This window comes from Tenrec ecaudatus, chromosome 1 (assembly GCF_050624435.1).
Source record: "Tenrec ecaudatus isolate mTenEca1 chromosome 1, mTenEca1.hap1, whole genome shotgun sequence".
Classification (NCBI taxonomy): domain Eukaryota; kingdom Metazoa; phylum Chordata; class Mammalia; order Afrosoricida; family Tenrecidae; genus Tenrec; species Tenrec ecaudatus.
Genome location: NC_134530.1, coordinates 71,248,713 through 71,272,260, shown reverse-complemented (window position 1 = coordinate 71,272,260; position 23,548 = coordinate 71,248,713). Strand labels below are relative to the sequence as shown.

At 46.0% G+C, this 23,548-nt stretch overlaps 2 protein-coding genes across 3 annotated transcripts in view; one reads left to right on the top strand and one right to left on the bottom strand.

Moving 5' to 3' along the window:
* Positions 1-234: 234 nt before the first annotated feature.
* On the bottom strand, positions 235-8,775 carry UQCRH (ubiquinol-cytochrome c reductase hinge protein). Its single transcript, XM_075555706.1, has 4 exons — positions 8,615-8,775; positions 4,233-4,262; positions 3,425-3,586; positions 235-447 (listed from the first exon to the last, which is right to left on the bottom strand). The coding sequence occupies exons 1-4, from the start codon at positions 8,666-8,668 to the stop codon at positions 415-417; spliced, it is 279 nt and encodes a 92-aa protein (XP_075411821.1). The 5' UTR covers positions 8,669-8,775; the 3' UTR covers positions 235-414.
* A 321-nt stretch (positions 8,776-9,096) lies between these two features.
* Positions 9,097-23,548, top strand: part of LRRC41 (leucine rich repeat containing 41) — a 15,201-nt gene continuing 749 nt past the window's right edge. Inside the window, exons 1-9 of one of the 2 annotated variants that reach the window (XM_075555686.1) lie at positions 9,097-9,310; positions 13,029-13,115; positions 14,659-14,729; positions 17,877-19,005; positions 21,565-21,825; positions 22,301-22,465; positions 22,562-22,660; positions 23,121-23,243; positions 23,446-23,521. In XM_075555686.1, the coding sequence (XP_075411801.1) occupies positions 9,112-9,310; positions 13,029-13,115; positions 14,659-14,729; positions 17,877-19,005; positions 21,565-21,825; positions 22,301-22,465; positions 22,562-22,660; positions 23,121-23,243; positions 23,446-23,521 (2,210 nt within the window). In that variant the 5' untranslated portion in view covers positions 9,097-9,111. Of the gene's footprint in view, positions 9,311-9,444; positions 9,599-13,028; positions 13,116-14,658; positions 14,730-17,876; positions 19,006-21,564; positions 21,826-22,300; positions 22,466-22,561; positions 22,661-23,120; positions 23,244-23,445; positions 23,522-23,548 lie in introns of those variants that run through there. The other variant, XM_075555689.1, reaches the window with a different exon arrangement.

Genomic DNA, 23,548 nt, shown 5'->3' with positions numbered 1-23,548 from the left:
TAGTTTCTCTGGAGAATCTTATCTAACATAGTAACTCTTTTCCTTGTTATTATTCTTTTTTTTCCTTGTTATTATTCTTAACATATTTACTTACAGCTTGAATCTCCCTGAAAGTGATTTCCCAGTGACAGCACAGCCTACCCAGGTGCCCTTTCCTTATCAGGCTCAAGGTCATGTTCCTCTTCCAACCCTACACCATTCTCACTCATTAAAAAAAATCACAGGAGTCAGGTCTGTGTATCACTGAACTTTATTAAGATGGAATTAGTACTAATTATGGATGTTACTTGCCCATGCCAAAATCCATGAGGTTCACACAAACTTACACAAATTAGAAACAAATGGCATGTTTAAAACCTTAAGAAAATATCTGATGCCCAGATGATGAAGTTTGAGGTCAACAAGTCTGCACAATTATTTCAAGCCATTGAAGAGTTTGTGGGACACCTAAATAGGAGAAAGAAAAGGATGTCTGTCACCAACTGCCAGCTTTCATCTATGGTTACCCAAGGTATTTCAAGACCTGGAACAAAGCTCCTTATCACCAAGGTTCCTTCCTTTTCATATCCCCACACTGCACTGGAGCCTTTTCACCTTCCTGAGCATGATCACCTTTCTACCTAAACTACCCTGGCCACATTTTTCACATAGCCTTTATTCTTCTTTTAGAATTTAGTTTATATTACGCAATTTCCTAAAACCCCATTAAGCAAGTTCCAACCTAAGGAACAATGAGTTAATTAATATGGCTCATCTAGCAATAGTCTGGGTGGTTCCCACCAGATGCCTGGTTGTATTTCTTCTTTTCCTGATAACTCTGGGTAACAGAAGGTAGGGAAGATGTTCATAGGATTATATGATTTAATTGTGAGTGTTAACAGGGTTAACTGTGAATGTGAAAATTGAAACGCTAATGTGGGGATTAGTCAATTTCACCATCTTGGGTGAAAATAAGCCATCTCAGAAGCAGCAGGAGGAAAATGTTGCCGCCATTAAGAAAGAAGAACCACAGAATAAGATGTCCTGCTGACCCTGAGATCCTTCTGCAATGAATCTCCTTGATCCAGGGACAGAAAGCTGTGACACCGGAATTGGCTGAGACGCAGGAGCAGCAGACCTAAGAGCCAGAGCACCTGAGAAAGCAGTGGGTTTCCTGGCCCACGGAGCAGGAAAGCTGAATACCTTTGGGAAGGAAGCTTGCTTACAGAGTAGGGTGCCTCCAGGCACTTAATCTGGGGAAACTAGACGATACTTTGCTGATCCAGCTAGAGCTGAGCACCTTTGCGCTGAGGCTTATGGTGGAATGGTGTGCTCTTTGAACACTTACCAGCAGTGCTAAGAAAGCTTTGTAAAACTGCCCAAGCAAGGTAGAGGCCAGAGGCTTGCTTGTGGGCACAGCTGAAAAGTGGCTATCCTGATCAAAGAACTGTATCTTGTACATTTCTGATCCTGAATTATAACCTGTTAACTATCCTAATAAACTCCATAATCATTAAGTATGGTCTGTGAATTCTGTGTTGCCATTATAATGGACTATTGAACCCACCAGTAAAGGAGTATATGTGTGTTTTGGAAGAACAGTTGTGTCAGAATTGGAAGAGGGTGGAGGCATGTCTGAATCCCCTCATAGAAATTGGCCTTAGGGTGAAGTTGAATTTGATTCTCCTGCTTTGTGAAGTCATGAGCAGTAAGAAGTCACCCCGATACTATTCTTAACCCACCCCACAGGCATCTGCCCCTCTTCTGCCCTCCCATAAAACCTTGTACCTTCCATACCACAAATGACGTCTATCTCATATAATGAGAATAGAGGTCAAAGGTCACGTCTAGTAGGATAAATGCCAGGAGGAAAACAGAATGGCAGTGGGGAGGGCTGTACCAACTTTAGATAGGGTGGTGAGAGAAACCACTCTGAAAATGATATACTGAAGAAATGTACTTATTGCAGTAGGGAAGGTACTGGGTGCATTCCTAAGTGGTTCTATCCTACTCCACTCTCTTTATTGGACCATAAACTCAGTGAAATAAGGGATCATGCTTATCTCATTTATAAATACCTACATTCTTAAATCTTAATCCAATGCCTGGCTCTTAATTCAGATTACTTATTGAATGAATATAAAATGGGAGGGGAGGAAATCATCAGGAGGGCTTATAATATATTACAATTTGCTTACTCTGGACTTTTCAAATAAATGCAGTCATACATTGTAATTCTTTGTGACTGGCTTCTTGCATTTGGCATGTTTTAAAGGTTGCAATGTGTTTAGTGTACTTTTAACTGCCAAATATTCCATGGTGCCAGATTCAATTCCAAGTCAACCAATCTTAAGTTCAGCCACCACTGTCTGCCAATGGAAACTTGTAAACACACTTTAGTAGAACTTCCAGAGTAAGAAACAGCCTGGCAATCTACTTCGGAAAAGCAGTCAATGAAAACCTTATGGATCACAATTGTTGTCAGGGGTTGAGGGTCAATTTGACAAGTTAGTAGCAACAAATGGTTAAGTACTTTATTAACGGTAAGGTTGGCGGTTTTAACTGTCCAGAGGTGTCTTGGAAGAAAGGCCCGGTGATCTACTTTGAAAGATACTGGGCACTAAAAACAGTATAGACCACAGTTCTACTTTAACAAACACGGGGACGCTATGAGTCAGCATCAATGTGGTTATAGTTAAGTTGGTTTGGGGTTTCTTTATCAACTTATCAAGTTGACGGACATTCATCTTTGCCAACACTGTTATTTTTTTCATTATAGTTTGAAAAAGATTTCATTATCATTTGTGTATCCTATTCCGGAGTAGAAGAAAGGACATGGTTTTCTAATCTATAAATACTTTGTCTTGAGAACTCACAGGGGCAGTCTACCCTGCCCTAGGTGGCAGTGAAAGTGTGGTACAAAAGGTTAATATCAACAGCTAACCCCAAAGTTGCAAGTTCTGAGGTGCCTCAGAAACAAGACCTGGAAGTCTACACCTAAAAAAATAAAATCAGCTGTTAAAAACCCTCAAGAGCACAGTTCTACTCAGACCCACGTGGAGCTGCCATGTGTTAGAATACACTCAACGGTAAGGAAAAAATGGTGTGAAGTGGTATTTCATTGTTTTGATTAATATTTGCTGGTAAAGTAATTTCGAACATTTTTTTACTTTTTTGTTAAGTGTAAGAGTCAACAGATGTTTACATCAAAAACAAAGTTATGGGATTAATTATAAAATATAAGATATCCTGAAAGATAGAAATGATTTTACAGAACAGTTTAAGGCTGCTCTTCTCCAGGGGAAGTGGTATGAATTAGATACAGCTTTCACAGTAAATGCCTGTTGACGGACATGTGCCTAAGGCGGGAAGGTGGTCAGTAGCAAGTCTTCCCTAGCCACCCAAAGCCCCCACTCCACCCGCTGTTGACTTTAGGTTGACTTACGCAGTGGTCCCGCGCATGCAAGAAGTCAAATAGCTCCTCCGTGCAATCCTCCTCCGTGTGCGACCGAGAGGATACTCGCGCATCACAGAGCTCCAGCCGCTCCCGAGCCTTCACACATTTCTCCAGCTGCTCACATTGCTCTCTCACGGTTGTCAGGGGATCCTGAATGATAAACACAGAAAATGGAGAAGCCCATCCCAACCTCTGATTAATATAACACCCAAGCCCAGGTTAAGGTGCTGTCTTTGAATTATCGGGCAGGCCAGCTGGCAGAGCCCCACTCCTGGTGGAAAAGGCAGAATGCGGTCTCCCATTCAATTCAGATGCTAAGTAGTAGGGAAAATTTCACATTCTTGCCTTTGAAGGTTGCCCATATGCACTGAAAGCCTCAGTCCTATCTGAAAAACAAGGTCTGTAAAGGAAACCTGGCCAAACTTTGCTTCAAACCTAGAAAAGCCTCGCCTTCCCAAACCTACACAGCATAGGAAGTAAATCATAAAGGCTGAGTCCACTCCCATTCTCTCCAAAGCCAACCAACCAACCAACAGCACTGGTAGAACTGCCTCTGTGAGTTTCTGATATTGCTACTGTTTACCGGAGTAGAAAGTCCTATCTTTCTTGCACGGAACACATGGGTGCTTTTTAACTCTGGGCCGTGCAGACTGCAGCCCAATTAGAAACCAGTACGCCATCGGGGCTCCTATTCTTTCCAAGGTGTCAAGGAGAGACTCCTCGAATGCCTTTAATGTATCGTTCAGCTCAAGCACCCTGCTTTTATCAAGATGGTTCCAAACCCAAGAGTTCTTACCACCAGTTCTTCCTCCTCCTCCTCTTCCTCCTACAACAAAAGGAAAACATTTATGTCAGTGGCAATTTAGTTATATATATATATATATATCCATCTCCTCAATAACATGATTACTGAGTAAAAACACATTTCACTTTTATTAGAAATAACTCTACCCTGTATACGTGCACCCTCTTATCTGTTATGATTTGACTAATCACAACAGCCCCTTAAGGACTTAATCTGTTTTGCTATAATAAATAGTAATTAAACATTTTCTGATATAGATTTAAGCTGTCAGATGCCCATGTGGAAACGAAAACTTCATTGTGATAAACAGCTAGATTTAATCCTTATATTCTGTGGTAGTTACATACTCTACTGTCAACTTGAGGAAGGGGTGGAGTCTAGCCTGTCAATCAGGTTGCAGCCTGATGACCTCATTTGGAGGTGCCACAGAGATAAATAGTTCACTGGAGGCCAGATGCACTCTCTCTGCTAACATTACTGTTGACAAGTCACAAGGAGCTACACTGATGGAGCTAGAGCCATGGAGCTAATGGAGCCACGTGGAGACCCACGCCAGCATGGAGATGCTTCCATTTCTGCATTTGGCATCATTACATGTGTTGCATGAGTCTGAAAAGGAATTTATAGACTGGCATTGGACATATGGACTTGATCTGGATTGGGTTATTTTCTTAATATACAATTACTCTTTGATATAAAGCTCTCTCTTATACATATGAGTGTCTCTGGATTTGTTTCTCTAGTCAACCTGGACTAACACACATTCCAAACTAAGGCAGGCCAAGGAGAAAAACCATTTTTAAACAGCTCCCAGTCTGTATTACTTCACCCATGGCTTAGGAAGAGCAAATCCTACCCATTTACTACCTTTTGGGAGGGAGGGGGATGGTGGGGGTGGTTGAAGATATATACGGTCAAACATACATCAATTCAGCAATTTCTGTATGTACAATTAAACTTCTCATCTAACCTATTGAGTGGTTGTCAGCTGAGCTAACATAGATAATTCTTTACAAGAACACAATGCTCAAAGCAGACATTAAAAAAATTTTTTATTATGAATTAGGTGGGGCTTACATTTTGGAGTACTTTTTGTATTCAACAATTTAATCAACATAAATTTCTTAATTAAACTAACCTATTATTTGGTTTAAAGAGGATAGTTAAGGTTTAAAGATTTCCTGAGGGCAAATACGTTTCAGGGGTCTTCCAACTTCTGAATTCCAAGATATTTTAAGCCCAGATCCCATAAAAAACTTGAAGTCTGTTCCAAGTTCCCCCCACCCATTGACAGGGCTTATCAGATTACTTCTGAGTCAAGCACTCAAGCTCAAGTTTAATTTCCTTTCTTTGATTGGAGTAGTGTAAACAAATTCTCCATGGAAGCATCAGCATAAGCCTGAATCTGCAGTGTAGCATGGCTTCCACAACCAAGTTATAAATATGCTTAACCACAGTCTTTTATATTGGAATCTTTTACGGTTCTTATCCATCCATCGTGTCAAGCACATTTGTACATATGTCATTATAATTTTCAAAACATTTTTCTACTTGAGCCCTTGGTATCAGCTCATTTTCCTTCTCCTCCAAGAACTCTGATAATTTATAATTTTTTTTAATGTCTTTCAAAAACCGCTGTCTCCCTTCACACATTTTTCTGTTGTCTGCCCCCTGGGAGGGGGTTATATGTAGATCATTGTGATCGGTTCCCCCTTTCTCCCTCCACCTTCTCCTTACCCTCCTGTTATTATTCTCATTATTGGTCCTGAGGGATTTATCTGTCCTGGATTTCCTGTGTTTTGAATTCTTATCTGTACCCCTGGTACATGCACTCGTCTAGCCAGATTTGTAAGGTAGAATTAGGGTCATGATAGTGGGGGTGTGGGGAGAGGGAAGAGTAGGAAGCATTACAGAACTAGAGGAAAGTTTTTTAATCATTTTATTGGGGGCTCATACAACTCTTAAAAGTTGTATGTTTCACTGGCATTAACCATAGTCTTGGGGTACAACTCAGTCAATAAGCATAATAAAATTCATGAACTTTAATTTCTACACCCAAGTGAGTAAATAGTGCCTAGAGTTTTAATAGCTTGTGAGCTGTGATCTAAGATATTGGTCTCTACTCATGGAGCAAAAGAGAAAAAAGGGAACCCAAAACAGAGACGAAATGAATGGAAAGGACCATCTTCACAAACCACGGCCACTTCTAATACAAGAGAACAACTAGACGGACCCTGAGAGAATACGAGAGAAAGCTGGAGAAAGAATTTTTTTAAAAGTTCAGATATAGTGGACTGGTTGAAACTAGAGTACTACCTAAGATCATGCCCTGAGATACCTTTTCAACCTTAAACAAACTAGCCACCTTTTAGCTAAATAATAGATTAGCTCACAAAGGCTATTTTGTTAGATAGAACTTTACTCCTTAAAAAAAAATCATTTGTGTTACCAATTATTATAAAGCAAAGAAAGTAAGGCGCAGGGAAACTAGATGATTAAAAACGGAATAATCAGAATGGAATTAATAGTGAGACTGTCGATATATTCTGAAGAATGTAACTAATGTCAGGGAACAATCCACAGAATTTTGAATAAAAACCTGACAATATATATTCACTGAAAATGCACTCAACAATTTTTACATGTGCCAAAGATATCTGTTAAATGCTTTATGTCTCAAACCAAACTCACTGCCATTAAGTTGGGTCTAGCGTAAATGCTAAATATATAGGATGTAAATCCTAGTTTCTCATTAAGGACCTTTTTTCTTTTTTAAATTCATGATGAAAAGCTTTTCGGTTACCCACAAAATAAAAGCAAAACTAGAAGCAAGTCGTTTTATATGATTTTCTTAGTAGCAATGTCATTATACTGATAATTGTGTATCAAAATTAGAATGATCTGTTCTGGAGGGAAAAAATCTTTAAGCGTCTAGTCAAAAACCAAGGTCATGCAAAAAAAAAAAAAAAAGATTATGCATGGCTCCTAAAATCCCGTTTCCTTCATTTTGAAATTGGCTACTCCGTTTGCTTTCTTGTGCTCATCTGCTGTGGTGGGGGCCTCTTCTCCCCTTTCAGGTGTAAAACTGGGCCACTTTCTTCCAAAAGATTGTTGTGGTTGTTGAAGTTGTCTTCCTGGCAGCTCCCATTCACAGCAGGCCCATGCAGAACTGAATGCAACACTGCCCTCTCCCGGCTTCCTCATAGTCACGTTTCATGTTTGAGCCCAGGGTTGAGGCTACCAGGTAATCCACTTCCCCAGACACAAGACTAGGAAAAATCATTATGGGATAAACAAGTTTCCAGCTACCATGATCCCAAAACCCCATAATGGCTGGCTGCTCTGAAGTACCCAGAGAAGGATAGGAAAAATAATATATATTTTTTAAAAGACCGGAAACCCACAGCTTCAGTACCAAGCTCGGTTTCATTGTGGAGAATAGTCCGGGCTCTGGAACCAAGATGCCTGCGTTGGGTCCCCATTTTCATCATTTATTAGCTGTGTGCCCTTAGGCAAAGCATTTAACCACGCCATCAAACTAATCTAGTTCCTGATGCCTCCCTCCTGGGAATTCTGTGTGGATTACAGATTTAGTAACAGAAAATGTCTGGAAAATTAACAACAACAACACACACTCACTACCATGGAATCAATGCTGACTCCTAGCGCTCCCCCGGTGATATTCTGGGAGCAGAAAGCCCAGTCTTTCCTCCGCGGAGCTGCTGGTGGTCTGGAAATGCTGACCACGGGGATCGCAGGCCAACTCATAACCAGCACAGCAGCAGGGCTCCTCTGGAATAGTTAAGTACTCAATAAATGCTGGTTATTATTATTAATACCTGCATTTTCTTTCAGGGGAAGACCTCCCATCTTCAACACAGAATTATACTGCACGTTCCGACGTATAGCCCAAAGACGCCTCTAAAAAAACAAATCCGCTTGCTCTCAGAACTAATGTTAAGTAAGGCCAGATTCTCTCGAACTTCTAAAGCAAGATGTGATGCCGATGTTTGACCCCAACTGGGGTGAGGAAGAAAACTGGTCGGTCTTTTCGCTAAACCTGTCAAACCACTGCGTCACAACACCTGCCTAGAAATACCATCTCTAGAAATATAATCTTTTTTTTAACAAGTTTCGTCCGCACCACGTTTTTGGATCGCGTTAGACCTGCATCACCACGCTCACAGCATGGGGCCACCCAGAGAATACCCAGTCCCCGACTTGCTCAACGTCCCTCGACGAGTTTTGAAGGGGAGAAGGCACCAGCGATCGCCGACCCGCGTCTAGAAGTCAGGCCCCCGCGGGGTCTTGGCGCGCTCGGGGCGCGGGCTCCGGCTCGCGAAGCGGGTGCCAGGTCCGCGGCCTCGCCTCACCTCTTTGGGATCTCCGGAGCCCGTCAGCATCTTCCGCTCGTCCTCCAGCCCCATGCCTGGCGCCGGTTCTGAACTCAAGATCAGCAGCAACAGTGGAAAGCGGTCCGCCTCAGGACCAAGAAGGACTCGTAAGGGTCACTCAACGGATATCCGGCGACCTAGCCGGAAGTGCGGCAGACTCCTCGTAGGGGCGAACACCCGCTCCGATTGGGACGTACTACCGGCCAAAGACAGCGCGCAGGGGTAGCTGGTGTGTGCACCCGCGGCGGCTTTGCCAACAACCATCCCCTTGGGCACGAAAGACTCAACTCTATCGACCTGTGATTTTATTTAAACTGGTAGATCTTAGGTAGGCTTGGAAACCATGCGGATTTCTCCGACGGCCCTTATCATAATCACCATTCTCCCCTACTTTGCTGATGGAACTGCCCTAACTGCGGACCTTCTCAAGATGGCGACGCGCCTGTGTCACCCGCGGGCTCGCGCACCTCCCCAAGATGGCGGCGCCCGAGGCCTGGCGCGCCCGGAGTTGCTGGTTCTGTGAGGTAGCGGCGGCAACGACCATGGAGGCCACGTCCCGGGAGGCGGCGCCAGCGAAGAGCTCGGCCTCGGGCCCCAACGCTCCCCCCGCCCTGTTCGAGCTGTGCGGGCGGGCGGTGAGCGCCCATATGGGGGTTCTGGAAAGTGGGGTGTGGGGTAAGTCGCGGGGTGAGGGGCTGCCTCTCTTCAGGAGCGGGGGCGGCCGGGGGGCGCGGGGGGCGAGGCCGAGAGGCCCGGGGCAAGGCCCAGCCCCGGGCAATGGAAGCCTGGCTGTTGGGTCGGCGCTTGCATTCCGGGACTGGCGGGGCCGGAGAGAGCGCTGATGACAGAGACGGAACCAGCAGGTGGACCGGCGCCGCGGCCCGGCTGGGGGGCGCGGAGGCGGAGGCCGGGGAGCCCAGCGGCCCTGGCTGCAGCCAAGTCGCCTGGGCCCGGGCAGCCGAGGTGCGAAGGACGGGCCGGGGCCCCGGGCTCAGAACTGCCGTGCGGGCTGTGCGGGGCTTAGGGAGTCGGCGGGCGAACTCGCCCGGCACTGACAGGCCGGGGGCGGCGGCCGGGGGCCGAGGTCGGGCGGCTGGGCCTCAGGCAAACGGGCCGGCCGGGCCCACCGAGTCGGACTGGCGGCCGCGGCCCCGGGTCGCCCCCGGCCCCCAGCGTGCTAAGACTCGGGGGCGCCAGGCGGCTGGGCGAGCGCGGCAGTGAGGCAGGGGAGCGGGCGGAGAGGCTCGGCGGCGGGGCGGCGGGGCCTGACTGGCGGCCCCGCGCTGAAGGGAGCGAACCGATGACCCGGGCCTCTAGTGCCAACCTGCTGGTCGGCCGCGGCGCAGGCCGGGCGGGGAGCGCCCGAGGCCACTCGCATTGGAACGAGCGGCGGGGAAGGGCCGGGGAGGCAGTGCGGGAGCCCCGGGCGCGGTCAGCGAACAGGGAGGCCGGGATGATGGGCAGGCGGGCCGGGCCCCGGGGGCCCACGGCCTGGGAATCGGGAGTGACGGGCCGGCCTGGGAGGGGGCGCGGCGCCGCCAGCAGGCCGCGGTCCGACGACGAGGCGAAGGAGGCCGCAGGCCCGAGTGCGGCCGGGGCGGCAGGGATCGGCCTGCGGGGAGAGCCCCCAAAGTGAGCGGCGCTGGGGCCGGCAAAGCCAGTGCGCCGGGGAGACCGGCGGGCCGATTCGCGGAGGGAAGGCGGCCTCCGGCCAGGTGGGGCGCGGGGAGGCCCGGCCAATGCTGCAAACTGTCGGCCCCAGTCCGGGGCGCAAGCCGAGGGGCTTAGCCTGGCCACCGAGGAGGGGAGAAACGCAGGCTGCGACGTGAGAACTGGTGGTGCGGAGTGGGAGAGCGGAAAGTGCGAGTTCTGGGAGGTGGGCCTAGGCGCACGGGGACAAGGGAGGCCTCGGGCCTGACAGACGGTGCAGCGAGGGGGTGGGGTCCTGAGGCCAGGTTGAAGTTGGGTGAGGCGATGGAAGGCCTGGCGGAGCTGGGCTCTTGGAAGGGGTGGCAGGGGGACACGCCGGCCCTTGGCCTGGTGGTGGTCAGTGGGGGCATTCCCCGAGGTGACCTCAGTGGCCCTGTTGGCTTTTCCCGGAGGAAGGCCCCGGTCAGGTTGGGAGTGAGGACTTGAGCTATACTGGGGGTGGGGTAGGGGAACCATGAGGAAGTACATGTGGAGAAGAGGCCCTGCCTGGAATTTAGGGTTGAGGGCTCTATCGGCCCTAAGATTCTGGAAATTATTAAGAAATCCAGGGATCGTGGAAGCCCTTGATAAGGTTGGGTGGGGCACTGATCCCCCAAAGGCCTACTTGTAGTTGGGGAACTGCTAAGTCACAGGCCTCTGGGGTGAGGGCATTGTGGATGCCCTGTGTGAACGTCTGAGAGGAAGCATCAGGTTGACCCACAGGGAATAGGAAAAATTTTCCAGTGAAGCTAGGCAGGGGGGCTCAGAAAATCTCTAGAATATGGAAGAAAACTTGTTAACCCAGAGTTCCAGGATGCCCAATCTGGCTAGGGCGTTTGGAGTGAACTGGTTCTTTTGAGGCCCAAGTTGGAAAGGGGGGGGAGTATTAAAGATGTAAACTAGAAGGAAGCATGAAGAGTCTGACTTAAGACTAGAGAAGAGAGGAGTTTGTGGCTAATAAGGGATGAGAATTCCTGTAGTATAGAGGGAAGGCGAAATAGAGAGAGCCTCACATAGAACGCGAAGGTGGTAAAGGGACCAGGTTCTGGAAAACATTTCTTTGTTGTCTCTCCTCCCCCCCGGGAAAGGGGATGAAACAATTAATTGATAATTTACTGAATCTCCCTTTCTTCTCCCACTACTACAGCTCCCCCCCTCAAAAAAAAAAAAACACAACCTGTTGCCATCAAGCCCATTCTAACTCATAGTACAACACTATCATTATTACTAAGCGAGCCTTCACACTGAGAGAACTTTTGTAAGCCTAGTTCAGACAAAGTTTTACACCAAAAAATCTGAATCAAACAAAGGGGCCTGCTAAGCAGTGAGTGCTATTTTGGAGCAAGGCCTGATATCTAGGGAATTGTGGGCTGGCATTATTTCGTGTTGGATGAGAGGGGCAAAAGAGTGGGGAGAGGCTGCAGGAAGGGTACGATAAGGAGACTTAGCTATATGGGAAAGAACACAGCGACAGGACCAGAAAGTCAGATAATCTCTGTTATTAAGGGCTTTGAGTGCCAGGCTATGGAGTTGGATCTTACCTTGCAGGTAGAAAGCCTTTGAAGGGTTTTGGAAAGGGGATGACATCAGCAAGTACAGAATAAAGAATGAGGACAAGGCGACCAGTTAGACTGTTGGTTTAATTCAGGTGAAAGTTGATGTGGCCTATATTAAAATTTTCATTCAGGTAAACTGAGTACTTACTATGTAGAAAGAATTGTACTAACCACTTAGATATCAAGATTCAACTACTCTACAAGTAAAGATAAAAAGCAGAATGGCAGTTTTGAAGTACTTTTCCTAGATATTCTCCAATATCTTAGATCTATTACCGGCAGGGCAGAGATATTAGGGACAGGACAAGCATAATAATAGATAACATTTATGGGTTTATTTTGGTTAATGTCTAAAACAGACTACAAGTATGAGCTCCTTTAATATTCACAACGATCCCATGAGATTATTATTCCCATTTTGCAGTTGAGGAAGTGAGGCCTAAAGAGGTTAAATAATTTGCCCAAGGATTCTCCACTCACTATGGTGGAGACCATGCCCCTAGCCACTGTGCTATTATGCCTCAGGCAGGGAAGTTGGCAGAGCAGGTTTCGCCTTTAGATGTGTTGAGTTTAGAGGGGAGAACCTAATTATCTCTCTTCTTCATAGAAAAGTACTAGTTCAGGGTACCCTGGGGCTCAAAGGACTGAAGAGGTCAATCTGGAAGAGTGGAAAGGGAAGTCAAGAATGGCACGTGAGACTTGAAAGATGAGTACTTGATATGCCAAAAATGGCAAGAACATTCTTGGCTGAGAGAACACCCTAAGCAAAGCCAGAGGCACATGTAAAGGAAAAAGTCATTTAGAGTGACTGAAGTATTGGAGGCAGAGCTGGGAGCTGGAGAGACTGAGAGCCCAGAGTACCACATATTTACACCCTTTATGTAGAATGGTTCATTCTGCTCAGACCTGAGTGACCAGCTTCTAAATGAGTATACCAGTTTGCTTTGTGGAATTATCCCAGACTCAAAGTGTATGCCCCTGAAATTCAGCTACCAAGTAAGTGGATCAGAGTTTGGAATACACTTAGATTAGCTTTTACAGCCTTCATGTGCCAAAATGAGATGTTTGCCTTCATGTTTTCGTTTCTAATGGGAAAAGAGTGTTGGAACATTGGGTGGAAAATAAAACATGTGTTTTGGTTTTTGTAGCCCTCCCAGGCCCAATACTTCAAAGCATCTTACCTCTGCTCAACATCTATTACTTGGAGAGGATTGAGGAAACTGCCCTCAAGAAAGGTAAGTGACTTTACTATTTCTCTATGATTGTGAATAAGGCACCATGACATTTTAGGTAAATGTTACACTTGACAGTTGTTTAGAATGCCATTCTTTTCTAAAAGTATTCTTTTATTTTCTTGCTTTGTAGGCAAGGTCATAGTTTCAAGGGACATGCCTGTCAATTGGCCTAATATTGTTTCTCAGTACTTCTATTCTACCTCCTAATCTGTTGGGTATTAGCTGGGACCTTAGAAGCTAGCAAGCAGTCATCTCAGGTATAGCAGTTGGTTTCTAGTCACTGGGAGCAGCAGAGGAAGGAGTCAGGAATTATAGATGAAAAGTGAATATGTATTGGTTGCCTCTGAACAACTAATTGCCTTTTCCATGAGACCAGATTTGGATGGTGTCCTGCTGCTGTTACAGGTCATTTTGGTCAAGAAACCGGATGAAAAGGGAAATTGTTGTATAGATTTTCAAATTCTCAAAGGAATCGAGATGTTTTAGAACTACTGAGACTACATGAATCCCCAAAACTATTGCCTTTAAACTTTAAATCTCAACTATCCCTGAAGTTGTCTTTGAAGCAGAAAATAGTGTATCTTTATTATAAAGTATGTTTGCCTTAGAACTATGTATGTATCTTTGAACAGACGTAATTAGGCTCTAACCTGTTTAATTCATGACAGCTGCAAAGGTTGGGTGGCCTGCTTAGGGGTAATGAATTTAAGATAATGGAGCAGGAATAATTTGGAAAACGACCATGAAAATGTTAGTAAAGCTGAGTGCAATACAAAATCTACTGTCAACCCAAATTCCAACTCATAGCCACCCTTTAGGACAGAGTAGAACTTTCCCATAGGGTTACCAAGCTTATAATTTTTATACAGCAAGGAGCAGCTGATGGGTCTGAATCAACAACCTTGGGGTGAACAGCGAACTGTTTTAGCTACTGTGACACTGAAGCACAATAGAGTATGATTGATGTCACTGAATCGTACATGTAGAAATTGAAAGGTATATTTTGAGTGTGTATAGTTCTGCCAAAATCAAGTTTTTTAAAAGTACCTGTATCTATATAATTTTGTGAAGCACCAAGCAAATATTAGAACCCTATTCTACTAATCAAAGTAATAAACAGGCACATCACATTTCATAGCACAGCCACCCAAATCTTCTGATTCTTAGTGTTGTTGTTTTTTTTCACTAAGCTGCTTCCCTAACTTCTCATTGAATATACCTATTGGACACTAACATGTATGTAATTCTTCTTTGTCACGCACTTTACCTGGAAGGATTAATTTACTAATGTAATCCCTCTAACAACTATATGAATTAGCTATTTTTAACTACATTTTACAGATTAGTAAACCAAGGTAGAAGACGTTAAGTAATTTGTCTAAGTCACACAGCTAGAAAGAGGAGTTGCTGACCTTGAAACCCAGAGGATCTAACTTTAGAGCCATTCTGCCTTATTGTTCCTGTGAACCCAGAGAAGAAAAGCTAGTGTACTTAACACACCGTTCCTAAGGAGCAGCCAAGTAAATGTGATCTCTCTCTACAGGCCTCTCCACTCAGGCTATATGGCGCCGGCTCTGGGATGAGCTGATGAAGACGAGGCCTTCCAGTTTGGAGGTAAGTTTAGATAGAACTCTGGCCTGACTTTGAAGCATGAAAGCAAGAATAGCACACAAACATGAGGTGGGCACTGTTGAAGTAAAGGGGCAGGGATGGAATGGATGTAGGAGGAAGGCTCTGGTGGCTTGTCAAAAGCGTTTGACCCACTGGCATTTTTCTCTGACTTGCTTGCTTGCCGTGTTTGCAGGTAACAAACAGGAAAGTGTAGTGGTAACAGTGGATGACAGAACGAAGATTCACAGAGGTCTTGACATGGCTGGAGCCATGACCAAATCAATTATGAAATTTAATAGGATTTGGTTGTCTTCACCTGACCCTAAAAATGTCCAATTGTGTGTCCTCAGGACAGGATGTGTGGGGCCTGGCTTAGCAATTTTATTTAAAAAATTTTTTTCCCTTTTGTTCCCAATGTCTCTTTACTACTGGTCATGGGAGGCCCTTATATCACTGCCATGTCTTAAGCTTCCACAAAGAAGTCATTCTCAGTTATTACTGCAGTAGGCCAGGGTCTTGGGAGCAGCTTAGGCAAAGGAGTAGTTGCACACAATGCCAGTAAGGGCCCAGCCATCACTGCCTGTTGCCAAAAACCTCAGAAATCAGTTGAGGGTTATTTTAATCTAGGGAAAATATATGTAGGAATTTAAGATAACGAATGTCTTACTTTTAGTTTCAGAATTTCAGCCCCAGCTACCTCGTTTCAGGCTATATTACCTCTCCCTCTGTCCAGCCAATTCACATTGTTCTGGGTATATTATCATTGGCAGCAGTAATAAGTAACTTTTACTTTTAAAAATTTAAGCGCTTTCACATTTTGCACTGTCTCCATTTTTATAACAATTCTGTGAAACGAGTGATGTTCACAGTTTACAGCTGAGGGAAGAGATTCTGAGAGGTCCAACGTAGAGGGCAGTACTTCTGATGGAATGCCAGTTATCAGCAAGGGGACAAACCTGAATGAACCAGTTCAGAGCCCTGGTATAGGAGCAGAGCTGAGACCTAAATCAGAAGTCAGAGGATTTTCTACTGTACCCTAGGCTAGGTCAAGGTCTCAGGGATGATACTGAGAAACTCTGGAACATGCTATGTTTTTGTTTTGGGGGCAGTAGACAGCAGTTTCTCTTCACCTCTGCTGTATACATTAGAATCATTTGAAGGGATTTTTGTGTGTGGGGTTTGTTATTAAAAGGATTCCTGGGTCTCATTCCAGCTGTAACATAAGAGTCACTGCACCAGAAGTTCGGATAGTCCACTAAAGGTTGATGATCACTTGTACTACAGTGTCTTCTAAACATCAGAATAGTCTTTTGCCCCCATATCTGTCCAAACAAATAGCCATCTGGAAGAAAACACAGGTTTGATTCCCATCCTCCAAGAACTCTCATCTGCGTGGGATAATAGTACAAACACAGGCAGAGACTGTTTGCCAACAACTTAGACCGCAGAACTAATAGTCTTGAAGAATAAAGTGTTAAACTTCCTCATGGTGTGACCATGAAGAGCATCCCTAGCAGACAGAAGAAGGGATATGGAAGGCAGGTTTGGGTCTGTGAGATCTACCTGTTTCCTGAGCAGAGTACTCACATGAGCAAGAGGGGACAGTGATAAAGCTTTTTTCATACACAGTCCATATTTTGGGCGGCTTTTCCTGCACGGTACAAAAACCAAACCTATTCTTATCGAATGGATTTCAATTCATAGTGACCCTTTATAGAGTTTTCAAGGCTGTAAACCTTTATGGGAGCAGATAGCCTCATCTCTCTCCTCTGGAGCAAGTAGTGGGTTTGAACTACCAATCTTGCGATTAGCAGTCCAGTTTCTTACTCGACAGCACCACCCGGGAAAACAATGAGCCCTAGTTTCGAGGGCTTAATGCACTTGGCTGCTAACTGAAAGGTCAGTAGTTTGAACCCACATGTCATTTTATATGGTTTTAGACACTGGTAGGATTTGCATCCTTGGAAATTGGATAGGGCAAATCTACTGTCCTTACTACAATATTGTCCGAATTAGCAGTTAAGTTTGGTTAGAGTGGGAAGATGGTGTGAATTTTTAGTCAGAATGTGATCAAAGTGGTGTTTTACAAAGATGAATCTAATGACCTTGTGCAGTCATTGGGGAAGGAAAATGGGGCTAAGGAGCAGTCAGGAAGTTAAGGAAATGACCAAGTGTGAGGGCTGTGATAAAGGTGCCAAGTAATACAGGTATGAATAGGCTGGTGGTAAGTTGGAACAGATTCTTCAAGCAAACACATGGAAGAATCTAGAGTTGAATGACTGCTTCCCTTGAGAGGCACTATAGCAAAAGAAGGCTGGTTAAACAGTGGCTAAGCACTGGGCTGCTAACTGAAAGCCCAGCAATCTGAACCCACCAGCTGCTCCCTGGGGAAAAGATGTGGTAGTCTGCTTCTGTGAACACCCAAACCCACAGCCTCATAGCAACGTTACAGGGACCAGTCGGGTTTCCAAGGCTGTACATCTTTACAGGATCAGACCACCTCATCCTTTTCCCTTTGGAGGAAGTAGGTTGACCTGCCAAGAAAAGTGGAAATGGTGTTGGGGGTGTTTTACCTGATAGGCTTGAATTTGTATTCACTCAGTTGAATATCACATAGCAAAAGAATGTGAGTTCTGGAACCACATTTCCTGACTTCAAATTAGGACTTCTGACCAGTTCTTTCCAGTTTAGTCCCCTGAGAATTTGCTTTCTACTCGATATATGGAACTCAGGTGGCATAGTGGTTACAAGTTGGGCTGCTAACTGCAAAGTTAGTGTGAAACCACCAGCTGCTCTAATAAAGATGAGGCTTTCTACTCCTTTAAGAATCTAAAAAAAAAAGAATCTAAGAAACCCACAGGAGCAGTTCTACCCTGTTCTGTAAGGTTGCTGAGTCACATTCGACTCATGGCAGTGAGTAGCAGTAACTCAATATACTGAGACAATCTGTGTTTTTATAAGATCTCTGGGCATTTTTTGTACCTATGTGCTTTTTATATGTATATAAGGTCTTGTAAAATGTGATTCAGCGAGCATGAGACGGAAATGCACTTCTTAGCAGACGTTGACTCAGAATGATCAGAATGAACTGTTTTCAAGCCCTAGGGAGTATTTTTAGTATCACAACTATACCATATTCTCTGCTTTCAGAGTGTGACCTGTTGGCGAGCCAAGTTTATGGAAGCCTTTTTTTCCCATGTTCTCCGTGGGACCATTGATGTGTCTTCTGACAGGCGTCTTTGTGACCAACGCTTCTCACCTCTTCTGCACAGCTCACGCCATGTTCGGCAGCTCACCATCTGTAACATGTTGCAAGGTGCAACTGAGCTGGTGGCTGAGCCCAACCGCAGAGTTCTGGAGACCCTGGCCAGTTCCCTGCACACCCTCAAGTTCCGCCATCTACTGTTTTCTGATGGGGCTGCTCAGCAATCACTTCGACAGCTGTTGCACCAGCTCATTCACCACGGGGCCGTCAGCCAGGTGTCACTGTACTCCTGGCCTGTGCCTGAGTCGGCCCTTTTCATTCTTATCCTCACTATGAGTGCTGGCTTCTGGCAGCCAGGCCACGGTGGCCTACCCTGCCGTCTCTGTGGAGAGGCCTCGAGAGGCCGGGCCCCCTCCCGAGATGAAGGGTCTCTCTTACTAGGCTCACGCCGGCCTCGCCGGGATGCTGCTGAGCGATGTGCTGCAGCCCTGATGGCCACACGGCGAAAGAGTGAGGCCAAGCAGATGCCGAGAGCTGCACCTAGCACTCGGGTAACACGCCGGAGTACCCAGGAGAGCCTGCTAGCAGGTGGAATAGACCCTAAGAGGGAGGCGCATCCTCCAGCCACCTCCCAGGAGGCTCCTAGCACTAGGCGACCACCCTCTGCTCTACCTGCCGCCTCTTCTTCCACATCCTCATCCAAACGGGCTCCAGCTAGCTCAGCCCCACAGCCTAAGTCCCTAAAGCGTTTCAAGCGAGCTGTAGGGAAGAAGGGTGCTCGCACCCGTCAGGGGTCTGGTGCAGAACCCGAAGACCTGTATGACTTTGTTTTCATCGTGGCTGGTGAAAAGGCAGATGGTGAAGAGATGGAGATTGGGGAAGTGGCTTGTGGAGCTTTTGATGGGTCAGACCCCAGTTGCCTGGGGCTTCCAGCACTTGAGGCCTCCCAACGATTCCGGAGCATCTCCACCTTGGAGTTATTCACGGTTCCACTCTCCACTGAGGCGGCACTGACACTCTGTCACCTGTTGAGCTCCTGGGTGTCTCTGGAGAGCCTCACTCTCTCCTATAATGGTGAGTGCTCAGAAGGGGCAAGCGTTAGGTTGGGTTTCCCATCAGCACCAGCTCTATGTCCAAATTTATGTAGAAGAATTGGGAAGCTGGAGGTATGTCCCTGTCTCATGGGACAGGAGGCTTGATTTATGCTTGGAAGCAGGTTCCTGAGACAGATGAATCAGCTAGAGTACGACTGGCAATCTAAAGGAAGGTTAAAGTATCTGCAGGTTCAGTCAGATCTGGATAGGGGCCCATAAGCCCTATCAAAACCTTATAGAGACAAGGAGTGGGACAAGATTTTTTTAAGACCACAATATGCAAGGAAGTCCTTAGTTCTCTCCCATCGGATTATGCTCGGCTAGGAAAATCGCAACTCTGGCTAAATCCAACAATCTGCCTAGGTATCTGGGAATGACGGGTGGGATGCCACACAACTATGCAGATTACTAAATAATCATGATCATCAGCCTCATAAGAACCATCACTGTGCTTGTAACATCAGCGTTCACTCATGCTCTACCACTTCCAAACACTTTCTTAACCGATGTCATCTATTTCATAGGGGAAAGTTATATAGAAATAACTTACTGTTAAAAATCTATTATAGCCTACTAAATCTGTACTCACTTTCTTCCTTCCACAGTAGAAGATCCATATCGCCATCTTAGTGCTCTGGACCCCTTCCCTCCCATCTTAAAGCTCAGTTCTCATATTTAGTTCTAACTTATACATGCAAATAAAGGAGCCCTGGTGGCATAGTAGGTTAATCAATGGAGTCTTAACTGCAAGGTTAGCAGTTCAAGCCCACTAGTCACTCTTCAGAATGAAGATGAGACTGCTCCTGCAAAGATGTATAATCTTGAAAACCCTATTTAAGAATTGGAATGGACTTGATAGCAGAGTCTACTACACCAGTATGTATCAGACATGTTTTAAGTACTCACTTTTAATCCTCTAATGCAGGGAATCCCACATTCTCTATTAGTTTCTGTCTTTCCACTATTCAAAACCACTCTAGCCTCACCTCCCCCTTCACCCTTAGACTGCATTGAGGACCTAAGTCATCCCCTTGTTGCTAAGTCCAACAAACTTTTCAGTCTCCATCCTACATTAACTTAGCATTTGCTATTCTTAAGCATTGTCTATAAAGTCTCATTTCTACTGACTTTGGACATTTCCCCCGCCCCCTTTGGATACTTTTTTTTTTTGGCGGGGGGCGGGGGTATACCTGTGTCGCTTAATGCTCAGTTTCCTAGGGCTTAGAATTTTCCCACTTTATGCATTCCCCAATTTCACTCCAATTTCCAACTTTGCTGAGACTTCATTATGTAACATAAGTTCAGAGCCTTCTCCTAAACTCAAGATTCACTCATCCAGCTACCTATCAAGCTTGTTGACCACAAGCACCCCAATTCCATTATTAAGTTGAATGCATCATCTTCCTGCCTTTTGTTCTTGGCAAATGAAGTGCTCATACCAGAAATATGAAAACTCAGCATTCTCTTATATTTGAGTTATAGTCTTCTCTCAAACCCATTTATTACTTTATTCCCACTTCCTGAATTCAGGTTACCCTTAGACTCCATATTCTTGCTATACAACCCACTGTCCACACTGTAACCCAAACATTCTGTGGAAATTACAGAAGTCAGTCATTCCTTCACTTAAAAACCCTTCCAGAATCATTCATGTTTTCACACTGTTTAAAAGTTTTATGCCACAAACACTTCCTTTAGCCTTTGTGTTCTTCAGGGACTGGACTACTAACTACAACCCCACCAGCCACACCACAGGGGAAAGATAGGCTAACTGATCGTGTAAAGATTGACAACCTTGAAAACCCTATTCCTAGAGTTGAGTGGTTATCGACTTAATGCAGTGTTTAGTTTGTTGTTCTTTAGGACTCAGCTAGAATGCTTTCACCAAGAAGCTAGCTTAGGGGTTAAGTGCCCATTCTTTCTACTTCCCCAGTTCCTATCCTGTTTTTCCAAGCTGTATAGGCTGCTCACTAGTGTCTAGCAAGAAGCCTGATAGTGCAATGAATCAACAGGAGCCTGCTCAGTCCAGGGAGATGAAGTAAGGGACAGGTTCCAAGGGAATTGTTTATGGGCTAAAGTAACTTCCCTCACCTTCCTGGGCCTTCTATGATAATTTTCTGACACAATCCCCACCCGATGAACCTGCTCATTAGGTCATTGTCATGCCTGTTTTCAGGTGTACCCCATGACCAAAATGTCCTTTGTTCAGGGCCCAGCTTCTATAGCAAACTACTCAGAATACAGATGGTACCCCTGCTCCATCAGTAACCATATGCTGCCCAGCCACAGCCTATCATCTATTTGGTAACTGCACTGTTGATGCTTCTTGAGGGCGTGACCCAGTATAGCAGGCACCAGAGTTTGCTGGTTACCTGAGGAAAAGACAAGGTAGTGGATGAGTAACTGATACAAATGGTTTTAAGTAAATGGATGCAGAGCTGATAATCCAGCAGTCAATAGTAGTTTGTCTGGATTTGTCTGATTGTTCCCCCTGCCAACTCTCCCACATGACTGACATGCTCACTCTCTCCTGTCCAAGGTCTGGGCTCTAACGTTTTCCGCCTACTGGATAGCCTGCGGGCCCTGTCAGGCCAGGCTGGGTGCCGTCTCCGTGCTCTGCATCTCAGCGATCTCTTCTCACCACTGCCTATCTTGGAGCTGACGCGTGCAATTGTGCGAGCCCTGCCCCTGTTGCGGGTCCTCTCCATTCGTGTGGACCACCCCAGCCAGCGGGACAATCCAGCCGGGCCTGGGAATGCAGGGCCCCCTAGCCACATAGTTGGGGATGAAGAGATACCAGGTGAAGCACTGTGCATGCATGTTTACGTGTCTCTCTACACAAGGGATTTGTGTAGGGAAAAGGAGCCTCCAGGTCAGACCTGTCACTGTTCATCCGGCATGAGTAGATTGTCTAGATGTAGTATCCCCTTTAGAGCAGGCCTTGTGCTGGGCAGGGATTATTTCATACTACCACCAGGGAGGGACTGTGGCAGCTCCTTCTCCAGAAAAGGGGTCTGAGCAATGATGGGTTCTAAGCTGATTGGATTAGGTACCTCTACTCTCTGCTCCCTCGTTCCTGTGTCTCCGACCTCACCACTTGGAATATTGTATGTTTGCTTGTGTCTTCCTGGACTAAGAGCTCCATGAAAGGAAGGACAAACTGTGCACTTAGTGCTCAGTTCTCAGAGCCTAGCACAGTGCCTGACAAGTGCTTAGACTCCCTTTAGGGATGCGGTAGATTGCCAGCTGGAATGTCCTCTCTCTCTCTCACCTAGAAAATTGCCTGGAACAGCTGGAAATGGGATTCCCAAGAGGAGCCCAGCCAGCCCCACTGCTCCGCTCTGTACTGAAGGCCTCAGGTTCTCTGCAACAGTTGTCCCTGGATAGCGCCACCTTTGCGTCTCCTCAGGATTTTGGACTTGTGTTACAGACGCTCAAAGGTAGGTAGGACCCAGCCAGAATGGGGAAAACAGGGTAGGTGGGAACGGTACATTCTCTGGGAAAGTTAAGGCTTGTGGCCTCTGCCTCCCATTCAGAGTACAACGTAGCCCTGAAGAGGCTGAGCTTCCACGATATGAATCTGGCTGACTGTCAGAATGAGGTGCTCTTTTTGCTACAAAATCTGACTCTCCAAGGTGAGTTCCCCCATTCAGGGGCTGGGCCTTCCTGGGTTCTGTGAACAAACAAAACTATTCCCTTCTTGGTCATGTGTCCTCAACTATAAAACATATAGAAGCTGCATGAACTTCCTTCTAAAAGGCTGAAACACATCAGTTCTCCATGGAACATAGGAAGCTGTTGATATTTCCCCCAGAAGCTTTACCTTTCAGGAACTGATAAAAATGGTGATAGTAAGGAGGGATAAATGTGCACAGACTTAGAGGGTGGCCAGTGGATGAAGAAGGGCCAAAGGAAGTGGATAGAGGATTAGTTTTACATAGAACTTTGGTACACTAAACTTTTATTTCGTTCTACCCTTGCTTGGGGTCTTAAATTCCTTTCCCTTCTTGGATACCTATAAAATGCTCACACCCAGTGTGAGCCAACTAAAACAAGGACAGCACCAGTCTCAATGCAACCATTTTCTCTTGACAGAAATCACCTTCTCCTTCTGCCGTCTGTTTGAGAAGCGCCCAGCCCAGTTTCTGCCTGAGATGGTTGCTGCTATGAAGGGCAACTCCACACTGAAGGGCCTTCGGCTGCCAGGGAACCGTCTGGGTGGGAACTGGGCCCTAGGGAGGGGGAAGGAGCCAGGCTTATGACCTAGAAATGCACTGGGTGAGGACATGGATCTCTCACTGGGAGCACTGGGGTTGGAACACAAGGTACTTCTGTGCTGGGACTTTGGGAGCAGTCAGTTGGGCTCGGATATCTTGTGCCCTGTTCTGGTGGAGGTGACAGGTATTTCTCTCCTACCCAGGGAATGCTGGCCTGCTGGCCCTGGCAGATGTTTTCTCAGAGGATTCATCTTCCTCTCTTTGTCAGCTGGACATCAGGTACACAGGGAGGGACCAAGGGATTGG